This window comes from Colletotrichum orchidophilum (assembly GCF_001831195.1).
Source record: "Colletotrichum orchidophilum strain IMI 309357 chromosome Unknown Scaffold_136.1, whole genome shotgun sequence".
NCBI classification, from domain to species: Eukaryota; Fungi; Ascomycota; class Sordariomycetes; order Glomerellales; family Glomerellaceae; genus Colletotrichum; species Colletotrichum orchidophilum.
In genome coordinates this window covers 57227-80041 of record NW_019173092.1, presented here as the reverse complement: position 1 = coordinate 80041, position 22815 = coordinate 57227, and the positions used below count along the sequence as shown (strand labels likewise).

The 22815-nt window shown below is 53.3% G+C and overlaps 8 protein-coding genes across 8 annotated transcripts; 2 read left to right on the top strand and 6 right to left on the bottom strand.

Moving 5' to 3' along the window:
- Positions 1–931: 931 nt before the first annotated feature.
- On the top strand, positions 932–5347 carry CORC01_11893 (uncharacterized protein; the record flags this gene model as incomplete). The annotated part of the gene is made up of 5 exons (XM_022623515.1): positions 932–1202; positions 1868–2300; positions 2410–2751; positions 3118–3862; positions 4373–5347. 5 exons carry the CDS (start codon positions 932–934, stop codon positions 5345–5347), a joined length of 2766 nt encoding a protein of 921 aa, XP_022469983.1.
- A 197-nt stretch (positions 5348–5544) lies between these two features.
- CORC01_11892 (siderophore iron transporter mirB) lies at positions 5545–5874 on the bottom strand (the record flags this gene model as incomplete). The annotated part of the gene is made up of 1 exon (XM_022623514.1): positions 5545–5874. One exon carries the CDS (start codon positions 5872–5874, stop codon positions 5545–5547), a length of 330 nt encoding a protein of 109 aa, XP_022469982.1.
- Positions 5875–6542: 668 nt separating this feature from the next.
- CORC01_11891 (siderophore iron transporter mirB) lies at positions 6543–7288 on the bottom strand (the record flags this gene model as incomplete). The annotated part of the gene is made up of 3 exons (XM_022623513.1): positions 6543–6719; positions 6772–7089; positions 7184–7288. The coding sequence occupies 3 exons, from the start codon at positions 7286–7288 to the stop codon at positions 6543–6545; spliced, it is 600 nt and encodes a 199-aa protein (XP_022469981.1).
- Positions 7289–8193: 905 nt separating this feature from the next.
- Positions 8194–9024, top strand: CORC01_11890 (uncharacterized protein; the record flags this gene model as incomplete). Its single annotated transcript, XM_022623512.1, has 1 exon — positions 8194–9024. One exon carries the CDS (start codon positions 8194–8196, stop codon positions 9022–9024), a length of 831 nt encoding a protein of 276 aa, XP_022469980.1.
- A 943-nt stretch (positions 9025–9967) lies between these two features.
- CORC01_11889 (thioesterase domain-containing protein) lies at positions 9968–10957 on the bottom strand (the record flags this gene model as incomplete). The annotated part of the gene is made up of 1 exon (XM_022623511.1): positions 9968–10957. The coding sequence occupies one exon, from the start codon at positions 10955–10957 to the stop codon at positions 9968–9970; it is 990 nt and encodes a 329-aa protein (XP_022469979.1).
- A 1021-nt stretch (positions 10958–11978) lies between these two features.
- Positions 11979–13873, bottom strand: CORC01_11888 (cytochrome P450 6A1; the record flags this gene model as incomplete). Its single annotated transcript, XM_022623510.1, has 3 exons — positions 11979–12158; positions 12338–13394; positions 13539–13873. 3 exons carry the CDS (start codon positions 13871–13873, stop codon positions 11979–11981), a joined length of 1572 nt encoding a protein of 523 aa, XP_022469978.1.
- Positions 13874–16366: 2493 nt separating this feature from the next.
- On the bottom strand, positions 16367–17371 carry CORC01_11887 (uncharacterized protein; the record flags this gene model as incomplete). Its single annotated transcript, XM_022623509.1, has 1 exon — positions 16367–17371. The coding sequence occupies one exon, from the start codon at positions 17369–17371 to the stop codon at positions 16367–16369; it is 1005 nt and encodes a 334-aa protein (XP_022469977.1).
- Positions 17372–18271: 900 nt separating this feature from the next.
- Positions 18272–22219, bottom strand: CORC01_11886 (kinesin motor domain-containing protein; the record flags this gene model as incomplete). Its single annotated transcript, XM_022623508.1, has 7 exons — positions 18272–18319; positions 18406–20084; positions 20135–21011; positions 21071–21520; positions 21601–21743; positions 21810–21999; positions 22100–22219. Coding segments are annotated over 7 exons (3507 nt in total), but the record flags the coding sequence as incomplete, so codon positions are not given.
- Positions 22220–22815: the final 596 nt, after the last annotated feature.

Below are 22815 nucleotides of genomic sequence, written 5' to 3'. Positions count from 1 at the left end.
AGTATGGTTCTACAGTTTGACGCAAGAATGGTGTTCTCTACAAAGAGAACAGATAGAATATGAAAAGTTTTGGTCATTGTAATATGAGAGTACTAGTTCTATCTTGCATGTGCTTTATACTTAAAGAAAACTGCTGTAGCCTTTTCTCTCAATTACTCTTTACAACCTGGTTTACCTTATCCACCGACGATTTTCTGCGACTGCGAGAAGTTGAGGTTCATAATCCGGAGTTCCGCGGGATGGCCCAAGCAATAGTCAGCAGTACGTAGTTTTTCCATCGCATGCGCCCAATCCATCCGTAATCACAATAGTACAGCGTTGTGCCGTGGGTGTTGCAAGTGGATTTTTTTTATCACAGTTTTTTTTTTTTTTTTTTTTACGGACTGGACACCTTGGTAATCAATGAGCCGGGTGCTTATTCCACGGACGATCATCATTCAGCCAGTATCAACAGTATCATCAGCCCAATGTCGTCGCAGTCCCGTCAAGAGCCTCTAAGTGCTTTGAGGCAACCGCAGGCACCAAGACAAGACTTCAAACTCCACAAATTCGACATACCGCAAACCAATGCAGTATTTGCATGTCTTTGCCAAGTCATTGATGGCGGAGCAGCGGCGAAGGGATCACGTCGTACAAGTTAGAGTCACGTCCCAGTGTCTCACATACAGAAGCAGCTGAGACAAAAACACAGGGCGCACGACGTCAGCGAGGTCTACTCTTACTTTCCTGTAGGGGCGATGATCATCGCGACACTCTTTTCAATATCAAATCCCACATAAATCCGATCTCTGTCCTTGCAAAAAGCCAATTGTAATGGACCAGCCTCTCAACCCCGTTGTTTCCATGCATATTCAGCCTTTGCGAAAAGAATATCCACATCACGCTATTACTTTTGAAAAGAAAAATCCTCAAATTAAGTGTTTTTGCCAACATGTGCCTGGCATTCGGCTCCAAGAAGCGAAACAGTAACGGTTATGAGAAGCCTCGCGCCTTCACGCAGCCATACTGGGGCGAATTGCCTGCTCCCATGCCCCTATTGAGCGATGGACAGCCTCCGAAGCACTCCGAACAGCACACGTACCGCGGCAATCATCATGGTATGCACACCGAGAAACTGTGGAGTGGTTTTAGCAGAGGGTTTGGTGGTTTCGGAGGAGGAAACGGTGGGGATGGAGGCGGCGGTGGAGGCGGCGATGGTGGAGGTTGTTGAATGGGGAGACTTTATCGATTTTCATGCAGGGGATAACTGGTCCGAGTTCAACTGTGCTTTTGGGCAAGGCGGCAGTTAAGGGGAGAATGGTGGTGATCAGCCATCACAGGCTGGGACGCTTCATTGCTGATTGATGACATGCGCTAGTCGTTAATATGGTTGGAGCTGGGATCCCAAGACAGTATGTGTCGAAAGGTCTATGAGATAATGAGGCGATGGATAATGGATTTCGAGACTGTCTCGGCTAGGTCATATGACTGCGATCACAGCGTTCCGCACCTAGACAATACTAGGACGCCTTCTTGTTCCTTTTTTTCGTAACAACGTCCGTGGCATCGAGGAAATTACATCGATATCTGCAAATCATTTGAACAATATGAATGGCATCTACTCGAGAGCTACGTACGAATTAAGAAATAAACCCCCTCGAAGAGGACGTACAGCAAGGATCGTTGGCCTCAATAGAAGGCCTCACTCACCTGATAGGGCAGCTTCGGGCTGGTCGAGGGGCAAAAGGATTGGCCAACGCCTCAAACCTGCATGAGAAATGTGAACGCAGGCTCGACTTGACCACAGCCTGTCGGCGGCAAAAAAACCCCTCAATCTCCTCCAGCCCCCTCCCAGCTTATCTATCTTGGATATTATCTTCCCTCTCAGTCCAGGACCACTCTCCAACCGACTGCATCATGGAGGCCGCTGGCCTAGCTTCGAGTATCTTGACATTCATTGACATATCCTACAAGATTGCAAAGGGAACCTACGAGATATACAAGTCCGCGACGGGGGCTACAGCCGAGAACGCACATGTCAGCAATGTCATCACCGACCTGCAAAGGGCTACAGCCGAACTGGGACCAAGTTCCAACGAAAGACATGACCCGGAGTTAGCGCACTTGTCAGAGCAGTGTCGAGGCTTATCCAACGATCTATTAAAGCTTCTTGCAAGGCTCGAGAGGCGGGAAAAGAAGCTTCTTCAGAGTTTCAAGGCCGCTGTCGTTGGTGCGCGCAAACAGAAAGACATCGCTTCGATTGAGAGAAGGTTGGACCAGTATCGTCAACAGATTCTCCTCCATCTTACCCTCAGCATCTCGTAAGTGGTTGGTTTCCCAGCAAAAGAGACTGGAAATTGATTGAACATTTTGCAGCCGGGATCAATCACCAATCAAAGCCCAACTAGAACGAATCCGATACGACAGCAGTCGATTTGAGAATGAGCACGCTGCCAAATTAGACGCACTGCACAATCAACTTTCTGAGGTGCTGGAGAGCATGCAAAAAGAAAAGTCCCGACCGTTCTCGGAAGAACAGAAGCCAATAGACTGGTATCGCAATGAGCCACATTCACAACTTGATAACGTACTTCACCGAGACGACCCAGCTGAAGAAACAGCTCGCAAAACATGCCACGGAACCTCCATAACGGACCAAGCCGACGAAATTTCACCCTACGTGAACGATCTGAAAGATCTTGCCAGGCTTATCAACGACCTCAAATCGTTGACCAACGTCGTCCAAGTAGAGAACAAGATACTGGAGAACTTGTATTTTGATGCAATTTTTCAGAGAGAGAACAACGTTTCCGACGCTGCATCAGATACCTTTGCGTGGATAGTCGATAGCTTTCCGCCAGTCGCAAACCAATATCCAAATGACAAAGAAGTCTCGTCTTCTTCCGAAAAGTCTGGGCAACTTTCCCCTAGCTTGCTGTCAGATACAGACAAAGGAGTCAAGCAAACACTCATCGGCAACCATTGGCAGAGGGTTTTACTTGCAGAAACTCAAAACCGGGAAGGCATGTCAAGCTCCTTGCTTTCCTTTTTAAAATTTAGGGGAGAGGTATTCTTCATCTGTGGAAAAGCTGGTAGTGGAAAGTCAACTCTGATGAAGTTTCTAAGCCACCAACCTAGCGTGAGAGAAACGCTAGCAGAATGTGCAAATGGACGGAAGCTCGTTCTCGTCAACACGTTCTTCTGGAACTCTGGTCTTCCGTTACAAAAGTCTTTGGAAGGCTTCTACCGCACCATCCTGTTCCACACTTTGAGACAATGCCCCGAATTGCTCGATAAAGTTTTCCCCAATCCCATCGGCACCGCCTCGTCCCCTCTACAAGTGGGAATCTCATTATCAGAGTTGAAGGCAGCCTTCAGTCGCTTGCAGTCGCTGAGGAACACTGCGGGCTATCTGTTCTGTTACTTCGTTGATGGACTAGACGAATATGAGGGAGATCCTTTAGAGCAGAAAATTCTCGCAAAGATGCTACAAGCATGGGCACGGGCTGACAATATCAAAATCATATGCTCTGCCCGGCCATCTAACGTCATTGTCGACATTTTCGGCGCCGACGAGACGTTCTTCAACCTGCACCACTTGACAAAAGCCGACATACACAATTTTGCCAAAACTCAATTCGAAGAGCATTTGACGGAGCCCAAATTCAAGCAAGGTCAGACGGCATGTCTGCAAATGACCCAGATAATAGCGGAAAACGCCAATGGCGTCTTTCTCTGGGCCAGTCTCGTTGTCAGGGCTCTATTGAACGCGGCTCTTGAACACGAAGACGAGACTTCTCTTCGCAAAAGACTGGAAGAATGCCCCAAGGATCTCAATCAACTCTTCCATCGGATGCTCTACAGCATTAATACATCCCCATCGGTAAAATTACGATCAACTGTTATTTTACAATTGGCAGCTAGCCGGATGTTTCCCGATACTCGACTAAACGCCCTGGCACTATCCTGGCTGGATGAATCCCGTATTCTGCAAGAGGTCATGGGTTTGCCGACTCGTTCCTGTGCTGAAAGATACACTGAGACTCAGATCGATTTCGAGCACGAAAGAGCACGAAATCTATTATACAGCTTGACGAAGGGCCTTCTCTGTATGGAAAAAAGTCCGAGTCTTTCACCCGTGATGAACATATCTGACAATCCTTCGTACTTCAAATTTCATGTCGGCTTTTTTCATCGAACCGTCAAGGACTTTTTAACAGAAGAGTGGCTGCCTAAAATCAAACACCGACCTATTTCATCCCAACAACGAGAGGCTGAAGCGAAACTTGAGCTATTTGTAGCAGAAATCAAGTACTGCCCAGAATCATACCTAGCAAACGACTCGGTCCCAATTTATACCAAAATGTTGGAGTTTCTTCATAACATCGGAAAGTCGCAAAGGCAGAGATATGATTTCTCTACTGTTCCCGTTCAAAAGCTGGAAGACGTTGTTTGCGATGTGAAAGACTCCAGCGAAGAAAGCAGCAAGCGGTCGCGTTCCTCACCTCGGCTTGTGCAGAAGATTTGGATCCCGAAATATTTCATGTTCATGTACCAAACTCTACAGTGGGAGGGTGATTCTCGTGAATGGGGGCCTTTTTCTTTCCTTCACCTCGCTGCCATTTATGGTGCCACCGAATACGTTGAGAAAACTATTACGAGGATGGATAACCCGACTTCGGTTGATGCATTTGGAACCAACCTTCTATATTCAGCATCCAACTCATCAGATCTGAATCTCGTAGGTCTTCTCCTCGAAAGAGGTTGGAATCCAAACAACTATGTTTCGGCCTGGAGCTCGGCGACGAGTGGAGAGGTCTCTGTATCCGTCTGGGAGGCCTTCCTGTGCGACCTCGTGATGCAATTGGGCATACATCCCAGAATCAGCTCTCAAGGCTCCTTCTGCAGACCCAAATTTGAAGCACCATTGCCTTTGATGACTCATACGCTGTCGATCCTTGAAAAGCTTCTTCGCTACGGTGTAGACGTAAAAGTGGAGGTACTCATTGAAGAATACGATTATAGAGGCTATCCCAAGAATCCTAGGCCAGAATCGCAAGGCCAAATCCCACCAAAATCATTGTTCAGAATATCATTGACTCAAATTCTTCAGATTCTCCAAATGATGAAACCAAAGAACCTGGTAGAATTGGAATCTCTTTTGCTCAGCGCGTCAGAAACTAAGAAGAAGGGGTTCACTAGGATACTGAGCCGTATAGGGTCGCGGAAGCCCCAGAAACTACCAGAGCTAGCATCTTACCCTCCGGTAGCTATGGACGATTTTTTGATCAAGAGGTGGAAACCGGCAGGCATTGTGTCATTGGGAGGGAGCCGTGTTGTGCTCGACTTCTACCCCAAGATGATTTAACTGCAGAGACTCGGCAGATTTCCAGTTGTGTGCATATCAACAAGCACAGTATGCTGATTCGCTATCGAGAAATACCACAGTCTCTCTTTTGCAACGCCAGGCGATCATATACGTGTATCATCAGAGCTAAGCGCACTTCAATCAAGCAAACAGTACAATTGCCATAGAAGAATTGGCCCACTTGATTTGGTGCACCTTCACCACGGTGACATTCTTCCACAAAAGACACAAACAAGCGCCAGCGGCATGAAAGCCGCACCCATGTGACGCTGAACATCTCTGTAAGCATGCACAATGCCAGCGCGAGCCAGGGTTTCCCAAGCGTAAGATAGCTGGACCTTGATATCCCTGTAAATCGTAATAGCTTCGCTCTTTTTGTCTTCGGGTGGATGCTTGATCAAGAAGCCGAGAAATTCGTTGGTCCAGATGGCACCAGAGATGGCGCGGCCGATAGAGCGGCCGACCGAGGTAGCCAGGCTGATGAGAGCCAGCTTCATGCTGAGTTCGTTGTGCGCCACCACGGACATCACAGCCAGCTGTTCGCAAATGATGTTGGTTCCGGTTGACACGGCCTTGAGGATCTAGCACATGATGATGTGGCCTGTGTAGGTTTCGGGCGTTCGTAAATGGATGAGGAGGACGGTCGATAGGCAGGGAACGGAGATGGCGGCGCAGGCAATTCACTTGTAGTGGTGGGTCTAACGAAGCAAACTAATACTTTTTGGTATTCAAAACAATTTGGGTTGTCGACGGAGACAATACTTACAGTTACACGATAGGACCCTCGGTGCGAGGCGCAATCGTGTAGATGTTGCCGATGAACCCAGCTTGGCTGATAGTCTGGCGATGAAGATAGGATGGGGACAAGGAGTCCCATGAATTAGTCGAAGGTGTCGGTGTTTGTTTAAAGACAGTGCTGTGCGTAAATAGTTACCTGAAACTCAAGCCAATGACACCAGCGACGGCGGCCAATCCCAGGATAGTTCGTTAACTGAGGTCTTCCATTGGCGATATTTATTCGAGCTGGCCATCAAGCTCTGTGCAATAAAGAGGAAGGACTCCTTTAGGGATCGACCGCTCTGCTTCAGCTCCGGCCCTTAACCCAGCTTCTTGGCCTTCTGGAGGTTCCACTAAAGCCTGATTGTAACCATGGAACCAGAGGCAGGGAAAACATGGCAAAGGAGCCAACGGCCCATCAGAAGCTGCTATAATTGTTGGAGAGCCGCGCACGGATGGGTCCAGTGAATACATTGGCATTGTACGCCGTCGAGTTGAGCATGTAGATAATCATGCGATTATGGATGTAGGTGATGTCGTAGATCAGGACGGTCTGGATGTAGCCAATACTACCACTTCCAATAGCCCAAAAGACCTAGGTCGACAAGGTTAAAATTAGGTTGAGCAACCAAAGCCAGGTCACGAACGTGTGCTGCGGTGTAGGTCTTCATGTTGCGGCAAACAGCCATCACGATCAAACCGAAACAGCAGAGAAGATGTGCCGACATGTAGCCTTCTATGCGACCAAAGATGTTGAGAATCTTGGCGAGCGGCAACTGCGAGACGCCGCTAGCCAAGCTCGAGACGATGCCTGTCGTTGCAGTGAGGACGTGACGGTGGAGTGACGAAGTTATGTAAGGTCCGAGGTTGCTGTTCATCTGTTCTTGCATCGAATGGATGTAGGACGTGACCCAGGTACTAGTTAAGACAGATACGTCAGAGCAAGTACTGTTATCTTCTCCAGTCTGTAAGTGAAGATGAGTGCCCTTCAATTCAGGCCCTGGTGATCGCCTGGATCTTCTTGACACCATTCTAGCCATCCTCTTTCTCGCCTTCGACATCATTATCGGCGCTGATCTCTGTGGTTGTCTTGACCGGGGTCTTTTCAGTCAAATTTTGTGTCTGGCGCTCAGCCGCGGCCTTTTGAATGAAAGAAGGGCTCATGATGGGCGACCTGTGTCACGGAACGACTGAGTTGTGCTGCCAATATGTTTTGAGACGAGGAAAATATTCTCAATTGCAAGGGTGAAAGGCCCCCGGTTTATGTATTTGACTCTCCATGCAGAGCAAACTAATAAATAGGAAACGCCTTTCACGCAAGAAGCTTAGTACGGAGAACCAGCAGGATGTTACGTAAATCCACCGGTTCCCGGATTCCTGGACCATCTCACCCAAATAGCGATCTCGATTTGCTGCGGCAGCACTGGAGAGTCAGAGTGGCTGAGAGATTTCCGGTCTGCGATTTCCATTCCTTTCACAATTGATAACCCATGCCTCTATCAACTCAACTCTCATCTCTGATTAGATCAACTGTCGCACAAGCGTAGGGTTATGACCAAAGTGATTTAGCACCCACAACTGCAAATCTGCAAAGACGTTGAAAGCAATTGCTAGCTCGGTTATCGGAAAACAATACGGCAGCCTACCGAGACTCGGCTTTGCACAGGCATTCCCACTGAGAACTACAGCGGCCACCTATACGGCGAATGGGCCTCGCCATGGATTCACTAGAGGAGGATCGCTGCCCAAGGGACGTTATGACAAAGTTCAAGTTGCCGATAGATGCGCTAAACCCCTTTCGGGCGTCGAAAATCCTAGGCAACTACCAGTGGAGCCCCTTTTACCACTCCAGCTTCCGTCTCACCTCACCCATCTCCCACTGGTCAAGCTCAACAGTCAAGAGGCAAGGCCCAGGTGAGCAGTCAAGCAACAACCAGAACAGGACGAGCATACTGACCTGCGTATAGAATTTTGGCCGAATTGAGCCGAAGCGGTAACCTTCGCCTTGGACCCCCCCAGCCACTCGTTAGGAATCCCCGCGAAGATCCTCCAACTCACAGAGACAGGCCATGGCCAATATCTTCCGCCAAGCCATCTCATGGCTCTACACCACCCTCGCCGTCTCCATCCTCGGCATCTGGACCCTCCTCATCCTGGCCTGTGTCGGAATTACAGCCGTCGACTCGAACCCAGGCCTCCTCCAGCTGATCGCCTTACCCTCCCTCCTAACCTTTCTCGTCGCAAAGCTCATCGTCGCCGCCTCCCCCTCAACGACGGTTCAGCAAACAACGGCAAACGCCCGCAACGCCGCCGCCACCGGCGGTAACCTAGCAACCTGGCTCGCAACAGCAGACTACGGCTCCCCCCACGGCGCCCTCGTCCTCTTCCTCTTCTCCGTAACCTGGCTCCTGCACCTCGCGCGCGTAGTCCTTGCGCTCTTCGTCGTCGTCCTAATGGGCGCCTTCTTCGTCTTCGCCTCTACGCTCGACGTCGCCGACAAGGAGGAGACGGCGGCGAACGGCGAAGGGATGTTCTCCGACGAAGGCGCGCGCAAAAACTTCACCACGGCGCTTACTGCGTTTGAAGAGCAGGCGGGCATCGGACTGGGCGACTATGTCGCCGACAACCCCTGGGTCATCTTCCAGGTGTTTGTGGCGCTCTGGGGCATGATGAATCTTCTGCTCATGTACCTCTTTGTGTATGCGTTCGGAGCGATTCGTAAGGTGTTGACGACGCCGCTTGAGACGTGGGCGAGGAGTGGTCAGGAACCGCCGGCGCCTGCTCTGGTGGCGGGAGGGAGTCCGGCAACGGCGGCGGCCGCAGGGGCGGCACCGGTCCCTGGAGTTGTCGTTGAGAAGGAGAGGGTTGTCGCGCCGGCCGTGGCGCAGCCTGCGAACTGAGTCAAGGCGAAGGCGAGACAGGAGGGAGTGGCCAGCCAGATGAGCAAGAAGGAGAGTAAAGAGAGGCCAAGTCAGGAGGTATCTGTGTCTGTAGCTTTCCGCCTCCAAGCCTGGGCGATGAGCAAGCTCGGATCGGGAGAGGGTGCGTGGGGATCGCGGGACCAGCTCCGGGTGGGTCCACTCCGGCGCCTGCCTGTTCGACGCCCCCGGGAAGGCAAACGGGACAGGACAGGGAAGGAGCAAACCACATCTACCTGCCACCAATGGAATATTACGCTTTCCCAATCCGATTCAATTCAAAGAGCCCTTGTCCTCTGCTCTCAGTATCTCTCATTAACCAAGGCAACCGTGGTGCAGTGGTTTAGCATTCCAGCCTCCCATGCAGGGAACCAGCTGGGGACCTGGGTTCGAACCCCGGCGGTTGCAATCATCTCTTTTTGATTCATTGTGATAGTCATAGCTTGATGTTTATTCATTTTTGCTGTTCAATTTGACTGAAGGTCGCCTCTAAGGCCATGCCCGCCGTCCCGAGAACATACCCAGGAGTTGGATGAGCTGCAGACTGGAGCAAGATCTCAGGGGGAAATTTCTAGCGAGGAATGAATGCCATGAATTTTTTGTCATCTTAATTTGAGGAATGAGTTGATTACTAGCTATGCTTCCTAGATCATGTGGATGTTTGCTATTGTATCTATCACTATACGGCTTGGCTTCGCCATATGACGATCCGGCAACTGAACCTCATTTGGCCGTCTGTATCCAATGATCGTTCATTGTGTTAATAGGTTCAGCCTCAGTAAACATTAAATCGATAAGCTCTCTCCAAATCTATGCTCCCTCCCTCATCTATTTGTTCCGTGTACTCCAAATCCCTCTAGCCAGGTAAACCCAATCCACGCCATGCATCGCAAAACACGCATCCTAAACCACCCTCCCTCCTCACCTACTGAACCCCCTCCAAGATCCGGCAAGCCTCAGCAATCTTCTCCGTGATACCGTCAATGTTGGTCCACGCAAACATGTCAAAGTGACTCCCCTCCGTCAGCAGCACCCCCTCCACAAACCCAGGGCAATACCCATCCCACCCGAGCTTCTCGTCCCCGCGGTAAACGTCCACGGAGCTGATGCCCTCCACCGGCATCGGCACGTGCTGCTTCGCCTTGACGAGCACAGCCCGCGGCGGCCTCTCCCACACGATCTCGGCCGTCTCCTTCTCCTCTTTGGAGACATAAAAGTCCTTTTCCACGTCTCCGCCGTTAGCCGTCGTCGTCGCACTCTCGTGAACATCGTCGTCGGTATACCCAGCCGCCTTGGGAACCGACAAAGACGACGCCTCGGACGCCGCCCCGCACCGGGGCATCTTCCACACCCTCACCATCGCGCCCGCCATCTTCATCGCCCTCTTGGCGAGTCTCAGGTTCTTGGGCTCTGTCTCCTGCTTCTCGTCCTCCACAAATCGCCCAATTTTCAAATTAGAGCCCTCGGGCCAGACGGGGTACACGCTATCGACCATGACCAACCCCACAATCTCAAAATCCCGATCGTCCTCTCCCAATAGCCTCGCAATCTCCAACGAAAGCAGACCCCCCAAACTCCATCCGCCCAACAGGATCCTCCTCCTCTTCGGCCTCCCGTCAGCGTGGGAGGAATACGGCGCCAGAGCGGGGTACTCGCGCCCCTTGGTCACGGTGTTGCGGATCATCAGCAGGTAGGTCGCCGCCATCTCGGGGACGCCCCCCTCCCACGGTACGCCGGAGTGGAAGCGCGGGTTGGCGATGCCAAAGACGGCGCGGCCTTCGAGGGAGGAGAGGCAGTGGTAGGCGAAAGTCGTGCCGCCGCCGTCGTGGATGAGGAAGAGGGGCGTCAAAGTCTGGCCGCGCGGGGTGGCGGGCTGGACGACCTCGCACTCTTTTGGGGACGGGTGGGTGCGCATTTCTTTGACTTGTGTTCTGGTAGATCTCCTTGAATATGACCTCTGATGTGAGGGTGTTTGGTGAGATCGAGGGAGATTTGAGTGAACTGTTTCTATTTTTGAAATGTGTCGGTTGTGAGGATGGTTGGTGTCCGGAAAGGTGAGTGTAATGACGGGATCGCGGGCCGATCTTGCAGTCGCGATCGGAGACAGTTGCTGGTTCTCTCACTGTGAGGAGACGATGATGCGGGGATTCCTGTTCTCCGCTCTTTTCCAGCTGGGTCGATATCCCAAGTTGATACAGGTAGCTAGAAGGAAAAGGATGGAGTTGTGAAAGAGAAGAAGTGTTCCCAGGACGCAAGATGGCTGGTCACCGGCACAAGTTTCGAAGTGAGATTGGAGGACGAGTAAGAAAACAAAAAAACGAAAAGATGAGATGAGATTTGCGCACGTCGCAGAGTCGCTACTGCGCCCACCTCACAGTCACAGGTCTCACGCACATGCAGACGCCGCAGCTGCGCCCAATGGCCTGCCTGCCTACCTAGGCACCTTAGGTGCCTCGCTCACTATCTCGTCAGCCCCAGACCCTCTAGTCTGCAGCGGGGTCTCCCTTCCGCATCGGCGTTCGGCGGTCCCGTCTTCGGAGGGGAAAGGGGACCCACCGGTTCGGAGGTTTTACTGTTGACTTTGGTGCCGAGTCGGGAGTCGATCTCTGCTGCTGCCTTGTCCATCCGGTTCAAATTGATGGGACACGAAAGCGATAGTAGCTTATATCAAAGAGCTCTCTTTTCGCATCTAAAAGACCCCCCAATGTGTGAGCATCCCGTTCACCAATGGGATTAAGCTCAGACAACCTGGGTTTTGGGAACGAACCGAGGCATAAGACGAGTGCACTGTAAATGAAAACACCCACCACCGAAACGAGATAAGATTATAAACAATATTGCTTCCTTCATCACTTCGTTACGTGTCTCCAAATGGTGCAATCTAGTGTCAGATCTACCCAACATCACTCGTCCAAGAAAGAAAAACAAAAAACATCCTACGTCCGGAGCGAATACTTCAAAAACATCTTCTGCCGCGGCTTCGCCGCCGAGTGCTTGTTCCGATCCACCGAGTTCTCCGGCACCCTGTCCATCCTGTTGCCCTCCGCGTCCACCAGGCGATAGTCGAACCTCGCGACGAAAAGCGCCGTCGTGACGGCCATTTCCATCTTGGCAAACTGTTTCCCCGCGGTATCGTTAGCAAATATGTCCACACAAGGGGAAGTCAAACCACCCGAAACCACTCGGGGTTGGAAGCATCTCGGCCACCATCTCGGCAACCAGATAAACAAAGCCAGAACAGGGGGAAAAGAGAACTCAGAAGCAAGCAAATACCCAAAAAAGAAAAACGACTCACCCTCATCCCAAGACACGGATGCCGCCCAGCACCCCACCCAATAAACGCATGCGGATCCTTCTTATCCTCTTCCCGCCCCGGCAAAAACCGCCCCGGATCCCATCGCAGCGGCTCGGGGAAAAACCTAGGGTCCATGTGCGTGGTATCAAAGTGGTACACGACAAACGAATCCCGCGGCACCACCTCCCCGCTCCCGCCAATCTCGACATCCTTGCCGCTCCCGTTGTACCGGAACCCGCACCCGCAAATCGTCTGCCGGATCGTCTCCTTCATCGCCAAATCAATCATTGGAAACTCGGCCTCCCACGCCTCCATGTCCAGCCGCCCCAGGATCGCCTCCGGCGTCTCCTCCTCCGACCGCCGGTGCCGCCGAATCACCCCGTCCACCTCCCTCTGCACCTCCCCGTACCACCGCTCCTCCGTGGCAAGGAAGCACAGCACGTACGCCGCGTTGATCCCGCTGTTAATCAACCCCGCAAACAGCGCCCCGACGATAAACGCCACCATCTCGACGGTGCTGTCCCCGCTGTCCATCAAGTACTGCAGCGCATCGTTGCCGGGCACCCCGCGGTCCTTCCTCTCCTTGATGACCTTTTCCAGAATCATGTACATCTTTGCGCCGCTGTACACCCGCCTCAGGTGCCCCACCGTCGGCATCCACGGGAACATGACCTTGGTCGCCGTGCTCGCCGTGCTCGCCGCGTCAATGCCCTCGAATATGCGCAGCACCTGCCGCAGCAGGTCCTTGTCCTCGGCGATCTCGTCGCAGCCCACCATGCGCATCGTGAGCTTGAAGACGAGGTGGTACATGTCCTCAAACGGGTCGCTGATGCCCTCGTTCGCGTTGCCGGATCCCTTGCCGATGCGGGCGGCGAGACCGTCCATCGTGTCCCGCGTGTCTGTGAGGAGGAGGGGGAGGCGGGTATCGAGGAGGTCTTTGCGGAGGAGCTTGACGAGGTTGCGGTTGAACTTGGTATTCACGTTTTCTTCGTCGGCTCCTCTGTCGGCTCCTTTGGACACGTCGATGCGCGGCGCCGCGTTGAAGAGGGTGCCGTATCTGGAGGAGAGTGCCGTATTAGTTTACATCCCAGTCTTCGAATCCATCGCAACAACACCATCCCAAGCCAACCAACCAGCCACCCCAAACCGACACCTCACCTCTCCCGTAACTCCAGGTCCAGAGAGGAGACAGACTACTCACCCCTTTCCAAGATCGAAATCCCGATTCTCAAAAAACAGATGCCGCCCGTCGTCCCCCGACAACCCCACGATCCTCATCTTGCCAAAATAAAAGCTCCAGTTCCCGAACCGCCCAAACCGCGCCCCCTCGCTCAGAAAATTGCCCCGGTCAGTGAAGAAGCGCGGCGTCCCGAAGACCGGATAGCCCCGGAACAACTTGGGCGCGTTGCGTGGAAAGGACGGGCGGTAGGCGAGGAAGCCGACGGCATAGGCGAGCCCCGTGAGAAGGAGGACCCAGATGCTCGTCGGCCAGTTTTGCGGGTGCAGGGCCGCGGTGGCTGCTGATGCTAGGGACATTGTGTGACACCAGTCTCCTCTTCTTCCTGCTTTGTGGTTCTATGTTCTTCGTCCTTTTTTGTTCCCCGGCGTTGGGTGTCGCCCTCTTTTATCGAATATCGCCCTCTTATCACTGGCAATGTGCACCCAAAAGACCCGACGGGGCCTGACGGGAAGGATGAGATGAAAGCTTCGAAAGAAGACCCAAAGAACAAACAGAGTTTGTAAAGTGGGAGGAGAAAATATACTGGAAAGCAGGAACGATATCAGGCTGCGTAATATGAGCAGATGCTACTGGTGTGGCCTAGCTGAGGAGAGTCCGTTCGAAACGCTCGGGCGAGGAGAAGAAGAAGACGGGGTGAAAGGGGGGACCACCAGACTGGACAGAACTAAGACCAAACGTCATCAAAACCTACCTTGACAAACTTCTGCACTTTTGCCCAATATGACTTGGTTCCCGCGCCAAAGGCAGAAGCCAGCTAAGCTGCCAGAGGCAATCTTTGTTCCTTTCAAGGTTCTTTCACTTCAACCCCTCACTCTCTCTCGATCTCGAGCAAACATGTAAGCGTCGATCCCCAAGTACCCGACGGGCGCCAACCCAGAATGGACCACCCAAGACACTTGCTTTCCCACACCAGGTCCCTGGATTTCTGTGTGTACGATGGTTTGTCAAGACAATGTCATGCGGTGTGACACCAAAAAAAAAAGAAGAAGTAAGAGCCAAAATGCTCGAGGTATTCAAGGATGAGAGCTCTGGCCGCGGAACAACAGAACTCTTCCGCCCGCCCGCCTCGTCGGTTCTCTTGCCGGTTCGCTTGGAACTTTGGATGCCAGCGGGTGTATGAGACATTAGGCTCGACCATCGAGCTGCTCACGAATACGAAACTCCTCATTGGAGAAAGGCACAGGGTTCACCACGATCGGCTTCCCTCCTTGCATGCCACTCATAGTGCCTAGCTCGACTGCTACATTGCCATAGCATTGCCATCCGCAAAATCGTTCTGATAGCTGCATAAAAGCTGCAGAATAAGTCAGCCAGGGTACGTATGACCGAGAAACAAACACCAAGCCTTTTCGTTGGCTCTAAAGAACCACATCCCCGCTGGATCGACCGCTAATTAGCAAAGAGCCGGTACGCGGCAAATGTGTAAGCCCCCCCCCCCCCAAAAAAAAGTGAAACTTTTCCAAACGTAGAGAGGTGGCAGGCCTCGTAGGGGACTGGGGTGGTGGTGTTTAGGGGGGGTTTGGTCGGTCGGTCTGTCTGCGTGTCCCGTTCCGGTTGGAGATGCCATCGGCATCCTGGGGCGTGGCCGTGATTGTCCATCAAGGGAATGCTTTCCTCTCGCGTATTCGCAACCTAAACGAAGTTGGCGAGACGGGTACGAAGTCGCGTTCATCGCCCGTGGGGAAGTTTGGGTTATCGCAGTTGTCTGATGATAAGTCGTTTGGGAGGCACTCGGATACGGCGAGCTTTTCCCCTTTCCCTTACCGCCATCATCTGATATGCGGAAGATTTACTAGAGACTGGACAAACGTCTGAAGGATTCTCTTTGACAACGCAAAGCTCGCATGCCTCGCTTCTCTCGCTTCTCTCGCTTCTCTCGCATAGCTCATCCCTTCCTCTCTCGCTCTTTCTTTCTCTCCGTGTCTGCCAATGGCCATTTGTGCAACCTCCGCCCATTACCACCATTACATTTAATCCAGGAAACAAGCCACGAAAAGCAAACTTCATATCTGCATGTAACAAACGACGCATCGGGATTTGAGCTAGCAACCATCGGTTCCCTCCCGTTGCCATCTCTTCGCTACCATCCACATTCATTCCCCCCATCCACCAAAGTCGACGGACCAGATGCCATGCCATCCGTTCAAACCAAGCATCAAATCAAGAGCTTCCCGTCCCCTCCTCCCCCTCCTCCCCCTACCCGGCGGGTCGCGTGGCCAACAGCTGCCGAATACGAACCCCACAAACGACTACTCACCAGCTAGCTCCTGGAACCCTGTCTGCAAACATCCTTTGCTTTACCTTCCTCGAACCCAAAACCTCGAATACATTACTAGAAGATCAGTCATCTTCGGAGCGAGGTCCTGCACCCCGAGCTCGCGGTTCACCGTCTACCAGGATGGCCAAGCTCCGTTCCGGTCCTGCCATCATCCGGAATCAGGAAAAAAGTCCTTCTCAACATCAACATCACCGCGTATCCCGTGCCTCCAAGCAAGCGAATTTGAATAGACTCAAGTCAAGACGTCGAGTTCTTGGAATCGAAAACTTCTAATGAACTATCGAAAAGGGTATCGTCTAACAATGTATGCTATGCCACCATTCGACCCGTCATAGGTCCACCAACAACTCTGCGATGCAAAGTCTCCGCATCCGCATCAATGTTCTACCAATGCCGAGGCGTAGCATCTTTGCTCCCCAGTCCTGCGTCTCGCCTTGTCAAACTCATCAAACCCTCCGACAACGCAGCTATCCAGGACATTCCATTCCCTCCGCCTCGAATCATCCGCTCACTAAACAGCCTCCCAATCCATAGCCTCAACCATGAAATCAAACTCGTCCTCCTCCATCTCAACAATCCCTTCTCCCCCTCTATCACCATCACCACCGGCACCAGCCTCCATCTCCGCCTGTACCCACCTCTCAGCAACCGCGTAACCGGCATCGAACCCGGCAAAAATGTACCTAAAAATCCTGTCGAGGTCATAGCTCTCCAGCGGCGCCGTCCCCGCCCTCTCCCTCCCCGCGACGCTGCTCCTCCCCGCCTTTCCGTCGCCCTCCTCGGCATACTTCCACCGATTCCGCAACTCCTTGGCCCTCGACAAGTGAAACAGCACCTCCCCGCTGCCCAACGCCTCGTGAAGCGGATTGTCCTCCTTCTCCAGCGCAGCAATCACATTCTGGTGATACGTATGCGTCGCCTGTTGCTGTGAAGCCCCAGTCGCCCCATTCCCATTCCCATAAGTTTGCCTCGCGGTAACCCACCCGTCCCTCGAAATCGTAATCCCAAACACCCCCATCAAATGCACCAGCGCCCGCTCCAACAGCATGTAATACTCGTAAAAGTCGAGCTTGAACATGAGCTCCGCCTCCTCGGCGTCCGTCTCGCCCCCGTACAGCGGGGACCCAGGCCGTGCTATGGCGTGGTGGTACCCGTGGCTCAGGTACGGCAGCTTCCACTTGAGCCGCCGGACAATCTGGATGTACCTCTTGAACTCCTGCTGCGCCGAGGGGCCCGTTCGGGAGGTGGCATTCCCGTTTCCGTTGGGTGTGAGTCCGGGTGCGGAGGTCGGGCCGGGCGTGTGTGCGTTCATGGGCGTGTTTGCAGCGGGACGGACTCCAGCGCCATTCTTGGTCGGGGAAGGCGGTCGCGGTGTCGCGGGCGTGATGACCGATGAAACGGATTGTTTTGGCTGGGATTTATATGAGGGTTGGGAGGGCGTATAGTATTGGGATTTGCCTCGTGTGGCCCATATGGAGCTGCCAAGGCCCTTCTTGGGCTTCGAGATGGCGTCCATTTGGAATCTGGGGGCGTTGGCCGGATAGCGTGGGCTGAGGACGATGGATGTCGTTACTTCTTCCGCTCGTTTTCGCAGTGAATCGTAATCTCTAATTTCAAAGAGAGGATCGCCGCGCAGATAATCGAGACTCGGCCTCGCGGATCAGGAGAGGACAGGGTAAATATGCCGCGCCCCAAGAAGTCGGGAGATGGCTTAAGACGACGCTGGAATTCGAATCGTTGCCCAGTAATTCGATGGCATTGATGGATGCCCGCAAAGAATAAATCGTAGAGACTGAGGAAAGAAAGAATGTTGCAAGAGACAATGTCACTGCTGATGCTCCAATTCGACAGACAAATGCTTGATCAAAGGAGGTGTTGGCGGCCTCCTTTGTGTCTCATGTTGCTGTTGGTTTGGCCGGCGTCTTGCGACCTACTCAGCAAAAGGACGTCGAGAAGTTGGATGGTGGGGTTGGAGCGGCATGGGCACAGGCTCCGAGAAGGTTCAGCGGGGGAGACGCGCCTGACGCGTGAGGTGCTTAGGTCACCTAGGTAAGGTAAGTAGGTAATGAGGTACCTACGTCTCCCCGGAAGGCGGGGGCGCTGAGGACAGCAACCTTACCTCATTGCCGTAGGTCCTAGATTCCCTCAGATACCTTAACTACCTAAGGAATGTAAGGCATGCTTTCATTGACATCAAATTGGCTTCACAAGCATCACCATCCCACTCATACTAGGAGCACAGTGTGTACAAAGTGCCCTCGGGCCTGTATTGTATGTCGAAATCGTACTCGTACGTATTTCTAGGATATACAGCTTCAACAATGCCCCGTCAATCACGCAATAAATCCTCCAACGCCGGTCCCCGTCACGGTGACTCTCATCCAAGAACGCCTTCATCAGCCAGCCGGCCGGTCTACTACGCCTTCTTCGTAGCCTTGGCAGTGCCAATGTGGGTATTATGAACCTGCGTCGCGTCAGCATCATCCTGTCATATGGGGTTGCTTGCTGCTGGTGCTGCTGGTGCTGCTCCTGCTGCTGTCTGAAACTCACTTTGGTAGCAAAACGCAAACTCGTCACCGTCTCCTTCAGATGCGCCTCCAGCGGGCTGACCATCACAAACATGAGCGTCTTGCTGTTGCCTCCGAGGGAATACTGAAGCAGATGCGTCAACTTTGAGTTGCGGTAGGGAATGTGCCCGCTCTTCTTGCCCAGTGCCTCAATCACATCGCCGAGACACGACAGAGACTTGTTGATGTTTTGTGTCTCCCTCATCCTGGCGCCCTCGGCCTGCGAGTGTTTGAGCCGCTCAGAGCCGGCAAGATCCACCAGGTTCAGCGTACCCTCGCACCGCTCTCCTGTTGCCGAGTTGTAGCCAGACAGCTTCAGGATGAAGACGCTGTGCGAACGCGACGACCGCTCGTTGGCCTTGGTCGCCGCCACCGATCGGTTGTTCTGCGCTTCGGCAAGCATCACTTCAACCGTGTCGGCCGAATCAAGAGATACAGTCTTGCAATTGAGCACTGCCGTCTGCTTGCGGGCGTCATCGTGCCGGATCTCGAGCTTGCGTACCTTGCTGTCTGATTCGCGACTGTTGGGCGTCAACAAGTCATTGAGCTCCTCGTTGTATACCTCAATGAAGGAGCCCTCCATCTTGTAGGTCCACTGCTTCTCCTTCAACTTGGTGACCGTGTCGTAGATCATGTGCGTCGCGCGAGGGATCATGCCGTCTGCCGAAGACATAGTGTGCGTCTTTCCAGATCCCGTCTGGCCGTAGCAAAAGATGCACACGTTGTATCCGTCGAGCGCGCTCTGCACGAGCTGCGAAATCTCGTCAAATACGTCTTGGTTCTGGGCTGACGGGTCAAACACCCTGTCGAACTCAAAGTTGATGTTCTTGTTCGAGACGTCGCCGAAACTGTTGACCTCCTGCGTCTGCAACGCGATCTCGGCAGACGTCTTCTCGTCAGGGAAGGTCACCTTGGCCGGCGCCCCTTCTGACGGGTTCAGCACAGGACGAACTCTGCACATGACGCGGATGTTGCCCTTGAGCTCTTGGTATTTGTTGAAGAGAACACGGCGTTCCGTCTCCTCCTTGATGAGCTTCTCCTCAGCCACTTGGGCAGCCTTGAGCGCTTCTTGGAGTCTGGCCTCCATGTTGGAGAAAGAATCCGACTGAGCCTTACTGTCGGACTCGAGGAACTCGACATGAGACTTGAGGGAGTTAATCTTGGCCTCTAGGGTGACGTTGGAGGCAGAGAGCTCCGAAATGCTGGCCTCGAGGCCCTTCTTGAGACTTTGCTCGCGGTCCAGATCTCCCTTGAGTGTCTCTACCACTCCTCTAATATCTGACACCTCTCTATCCTTCTTCTGAAGGGTGATGCTGAGGTCTTGTTGCTCGTGGCCCAGCCGTGTGCGTAGATCTTGAACCTCTCTGGACTTTTGATTACGCTCTTCCTCAATCTCTGCTTTGAAATGTCGCTCGAGAGCATCCAAAGCCTCTCGGTGGCTCTTCTCCGCCCGCTGCGTCTCGTCCTTGAGCTCGCGCCGCAGCTCGTCGAGCTCATGACGGTGCTTCCGGGCCTCATCCTCGAGCTCATACTTGTGGCTGCGTTTCTCCGTTTCGGATTCAATGGTCAGTTTTTGCATCTGTTCGCGCAGGCTGCTAATCTCGTTTTGAAAATTTCCATTGCGGTCTTCGAGTTTGTCTCGTTCCGCTTCGAGTTCCGAGACTGCAGCAGCCAATTAGTTCAGTCCGTGCTAGTTCATCGTCCGAACTCACTTCTCTTTTTGTACATGTCCACTCGCTCGTCCATCAGCTCCTTATCGGAGAGCATGACAGTCATAGATTCCTTCACTTGTTTGAACTGCGAGTCAAGCTCTGCGACCCTGCCCTCGACATCCCAGCCTACGAATTGAGTCAAGTTAGAATCTTTTGTTAGGAAGTGAAGTCTGGAAGGAGAAGGGGATCTGGCAGGGGATCTGGAGTCCTTGATGGCCATTATTGTTTCCTCGAGTCTTTCCATCATGGCCCTCGATCGCTTAGAATCTGGTGAAGGCGTGACAGGATCCGTCATGCGACTGGCCTGCCTCTTCTTCGGTGACAGATCTGGCGGTCTCATGAGGGCCCTGCGTGATGACGTGCTCATGGTGACGTTGTCCACTTGCGCGATGCTCGCCGTCGTCGACCTTGGACTGGCGCTGTTGTCTTCATGTTGGCTGAAAACCACTTGATCTTCATATTGTGCTGAGCTTGTACTGGTGTCGTCCTTGATGGATAGTGCACCAAACCGGCTGCTCAGAGAGACTTCTCTGTGCGAATGCATTTGTGACGTGTGACTGGCATGTCTAGCCTTGGTGGGCTGAAATTCAAGGGGTCGCAGAAAGTTCAGTCGCTGGGATTGCAGAGTCGTACCATGCTGTTGTTCTATTGGTCCATCGAATTCCTCCTCTGATCGATGACCGTATGCCGTGCGCGGTCTCGTATGCGGATTGGCGTTTCGGGTCCGGGGTTGTCCGTGTACCGACTTTGAGTGAGCAAGGGAGGACTTTGCGCGTTCGTGGCCTCTGGGGCCGACACTCGCGGAGAAGCTGCTATTCTGATTGTATCGTGATGTTGTTGTTCCATTTCGAGGTCTGATATTGTCTGGGTTTTTGAGCTGCTACGAGTCAGCATGTGCACTACATGTGGCTGTTTTGAGCGAGCTTTGGGCGGTACACATCGCAGCTCATCCCTGTCGTCCGTCTCGTCGTCCTCGTCGCATTCCATGGCCCGATAACATTCACCGTCTTGTACCTCGGCGTCTAGGAGAAGTCGAACGCTGCTGCGCGTGTCGTCGCTGTCGCTTTGTAATCCCAGCCACAGCTGCAGTCGACCAGAGACGCTGCGGATATACGTTGGGGCAGGGGCCGTGGAACCGTTTCGAGGACGAGAGCGTCGGTGATTCAGAGTACGTCGAACATCAAATCCATTCAAGTCGGTCCGGATCCAGCTAAGTGGAAAGAGGACAAGCAGCCTTTGCCAGAAGGACGGATGAGGAACGGAACGGACGACCGCCCGCCAAATATGCCGTACAGAGCGGAAAAGATGGACCGCTATCCACAGGATCGTCCGAACACCGTCGAAACGGAGAACGATACTGGATGCGGTAGTCGACTCGGGGGCCATCTCCAAGAAGAAGTCGACGTGGGACGTTCGGGATGAGATGCGAGGTGCACGGAGACACACGCAAACAGAATTGAACCTACCTCAGCCAATGTTGATCCGGGCACCCGCCTGACAGAGGGCGCCCTGGCGATGCCGGAAGCACCTGCCGCCGCCGAGGACTTCGTCGGGTATTCGCCTGCCCTCTCGGCGAGGGTCTTGTGGTGCTTGGTAGCTGAATGCTCAGCTATAGAAGGCACGGTCAGCTGCCGCCACCATTCCCACCGCAGCCCGGGAGGGTAGTAGGACCAACCTGGCTTCGGAACCTCCCTCTTCATCGCGGCATTGAGCGAGCCGATCTTGGACGCCGGCGGTGGAATCATTGACGGGTGCGCGCGCGCGTTGTTCTGTGCTTCGCTCATTTCAGAGAGGCCGGAGGAGAAGGCGCCTGGTCGCGGGAGGTTGCTGTGAGGCCGGATGACGGAGGATCGGAAATGGTGTTGCTGGAGCAAGGTAAATGTGTCAGCCGGTGGTGGTTCATTCTGCGCTTTTCCGTTGCGATCATCGCCAAAGCTTGAATGTCCGCATCGCAGAGAGACATACCGTATTCTCCGCAGTGTCCATGTTGAGGATGCTGTCGATGCGACGAGCTACAACTGGTATGATGATGTGGGACACGAGGAGCAGCGCTCCGGTTCTGGACGCGGTAGGAGAAGACGTTGTGAAGTTGGAGCAGGCATGCAGCAACAGGAATCGCAAAAAAGCCCACAGCTATGATTGAATATGGGGAGGGGTGTGGGTTGTGACTGGTGCTGGGCCGGCTAGCACTGGTGGTGGGATTTGTTTGCGCGCTTCCCAATCGGGGGCTGTGGAGGTGCATCGCCAGGGTCTGAGTGTTTACTGTGAATTGTGTACACACTGCGACGGCTGGGGTGTGGATGGCTGTCCGGGGCAACGGGAATTGTGCAACGCTGACATAACCACTGGGTCCAGTGTCTTAAGTAATCACCGTGGTGAGTGGTTGCATTTACCTGTGGATTGTCACTTGCCGCGTTCCTGCCTTGGGATCAAACCCAAGATCCACCCGAGGTTCTGCCTTGGTGCTTGGGTTCTCAGGCATGAACTGCCGCAGCACATGGCACGCAGGTAAAGCGGGGCTGCAGCTATCTAAATCCGGTAAGCGGTCGCCGATTTGCTCCTCTCGCGCCCAACCCACAGCCAGGCGCAACGTGGTGGCCTTTTTTTTTCCCTATTTCACATGTCACTGCCGGGCGTCGCCGCACCATGACGTTGGGAAGCTCATTCGCCAGGTCGCATCT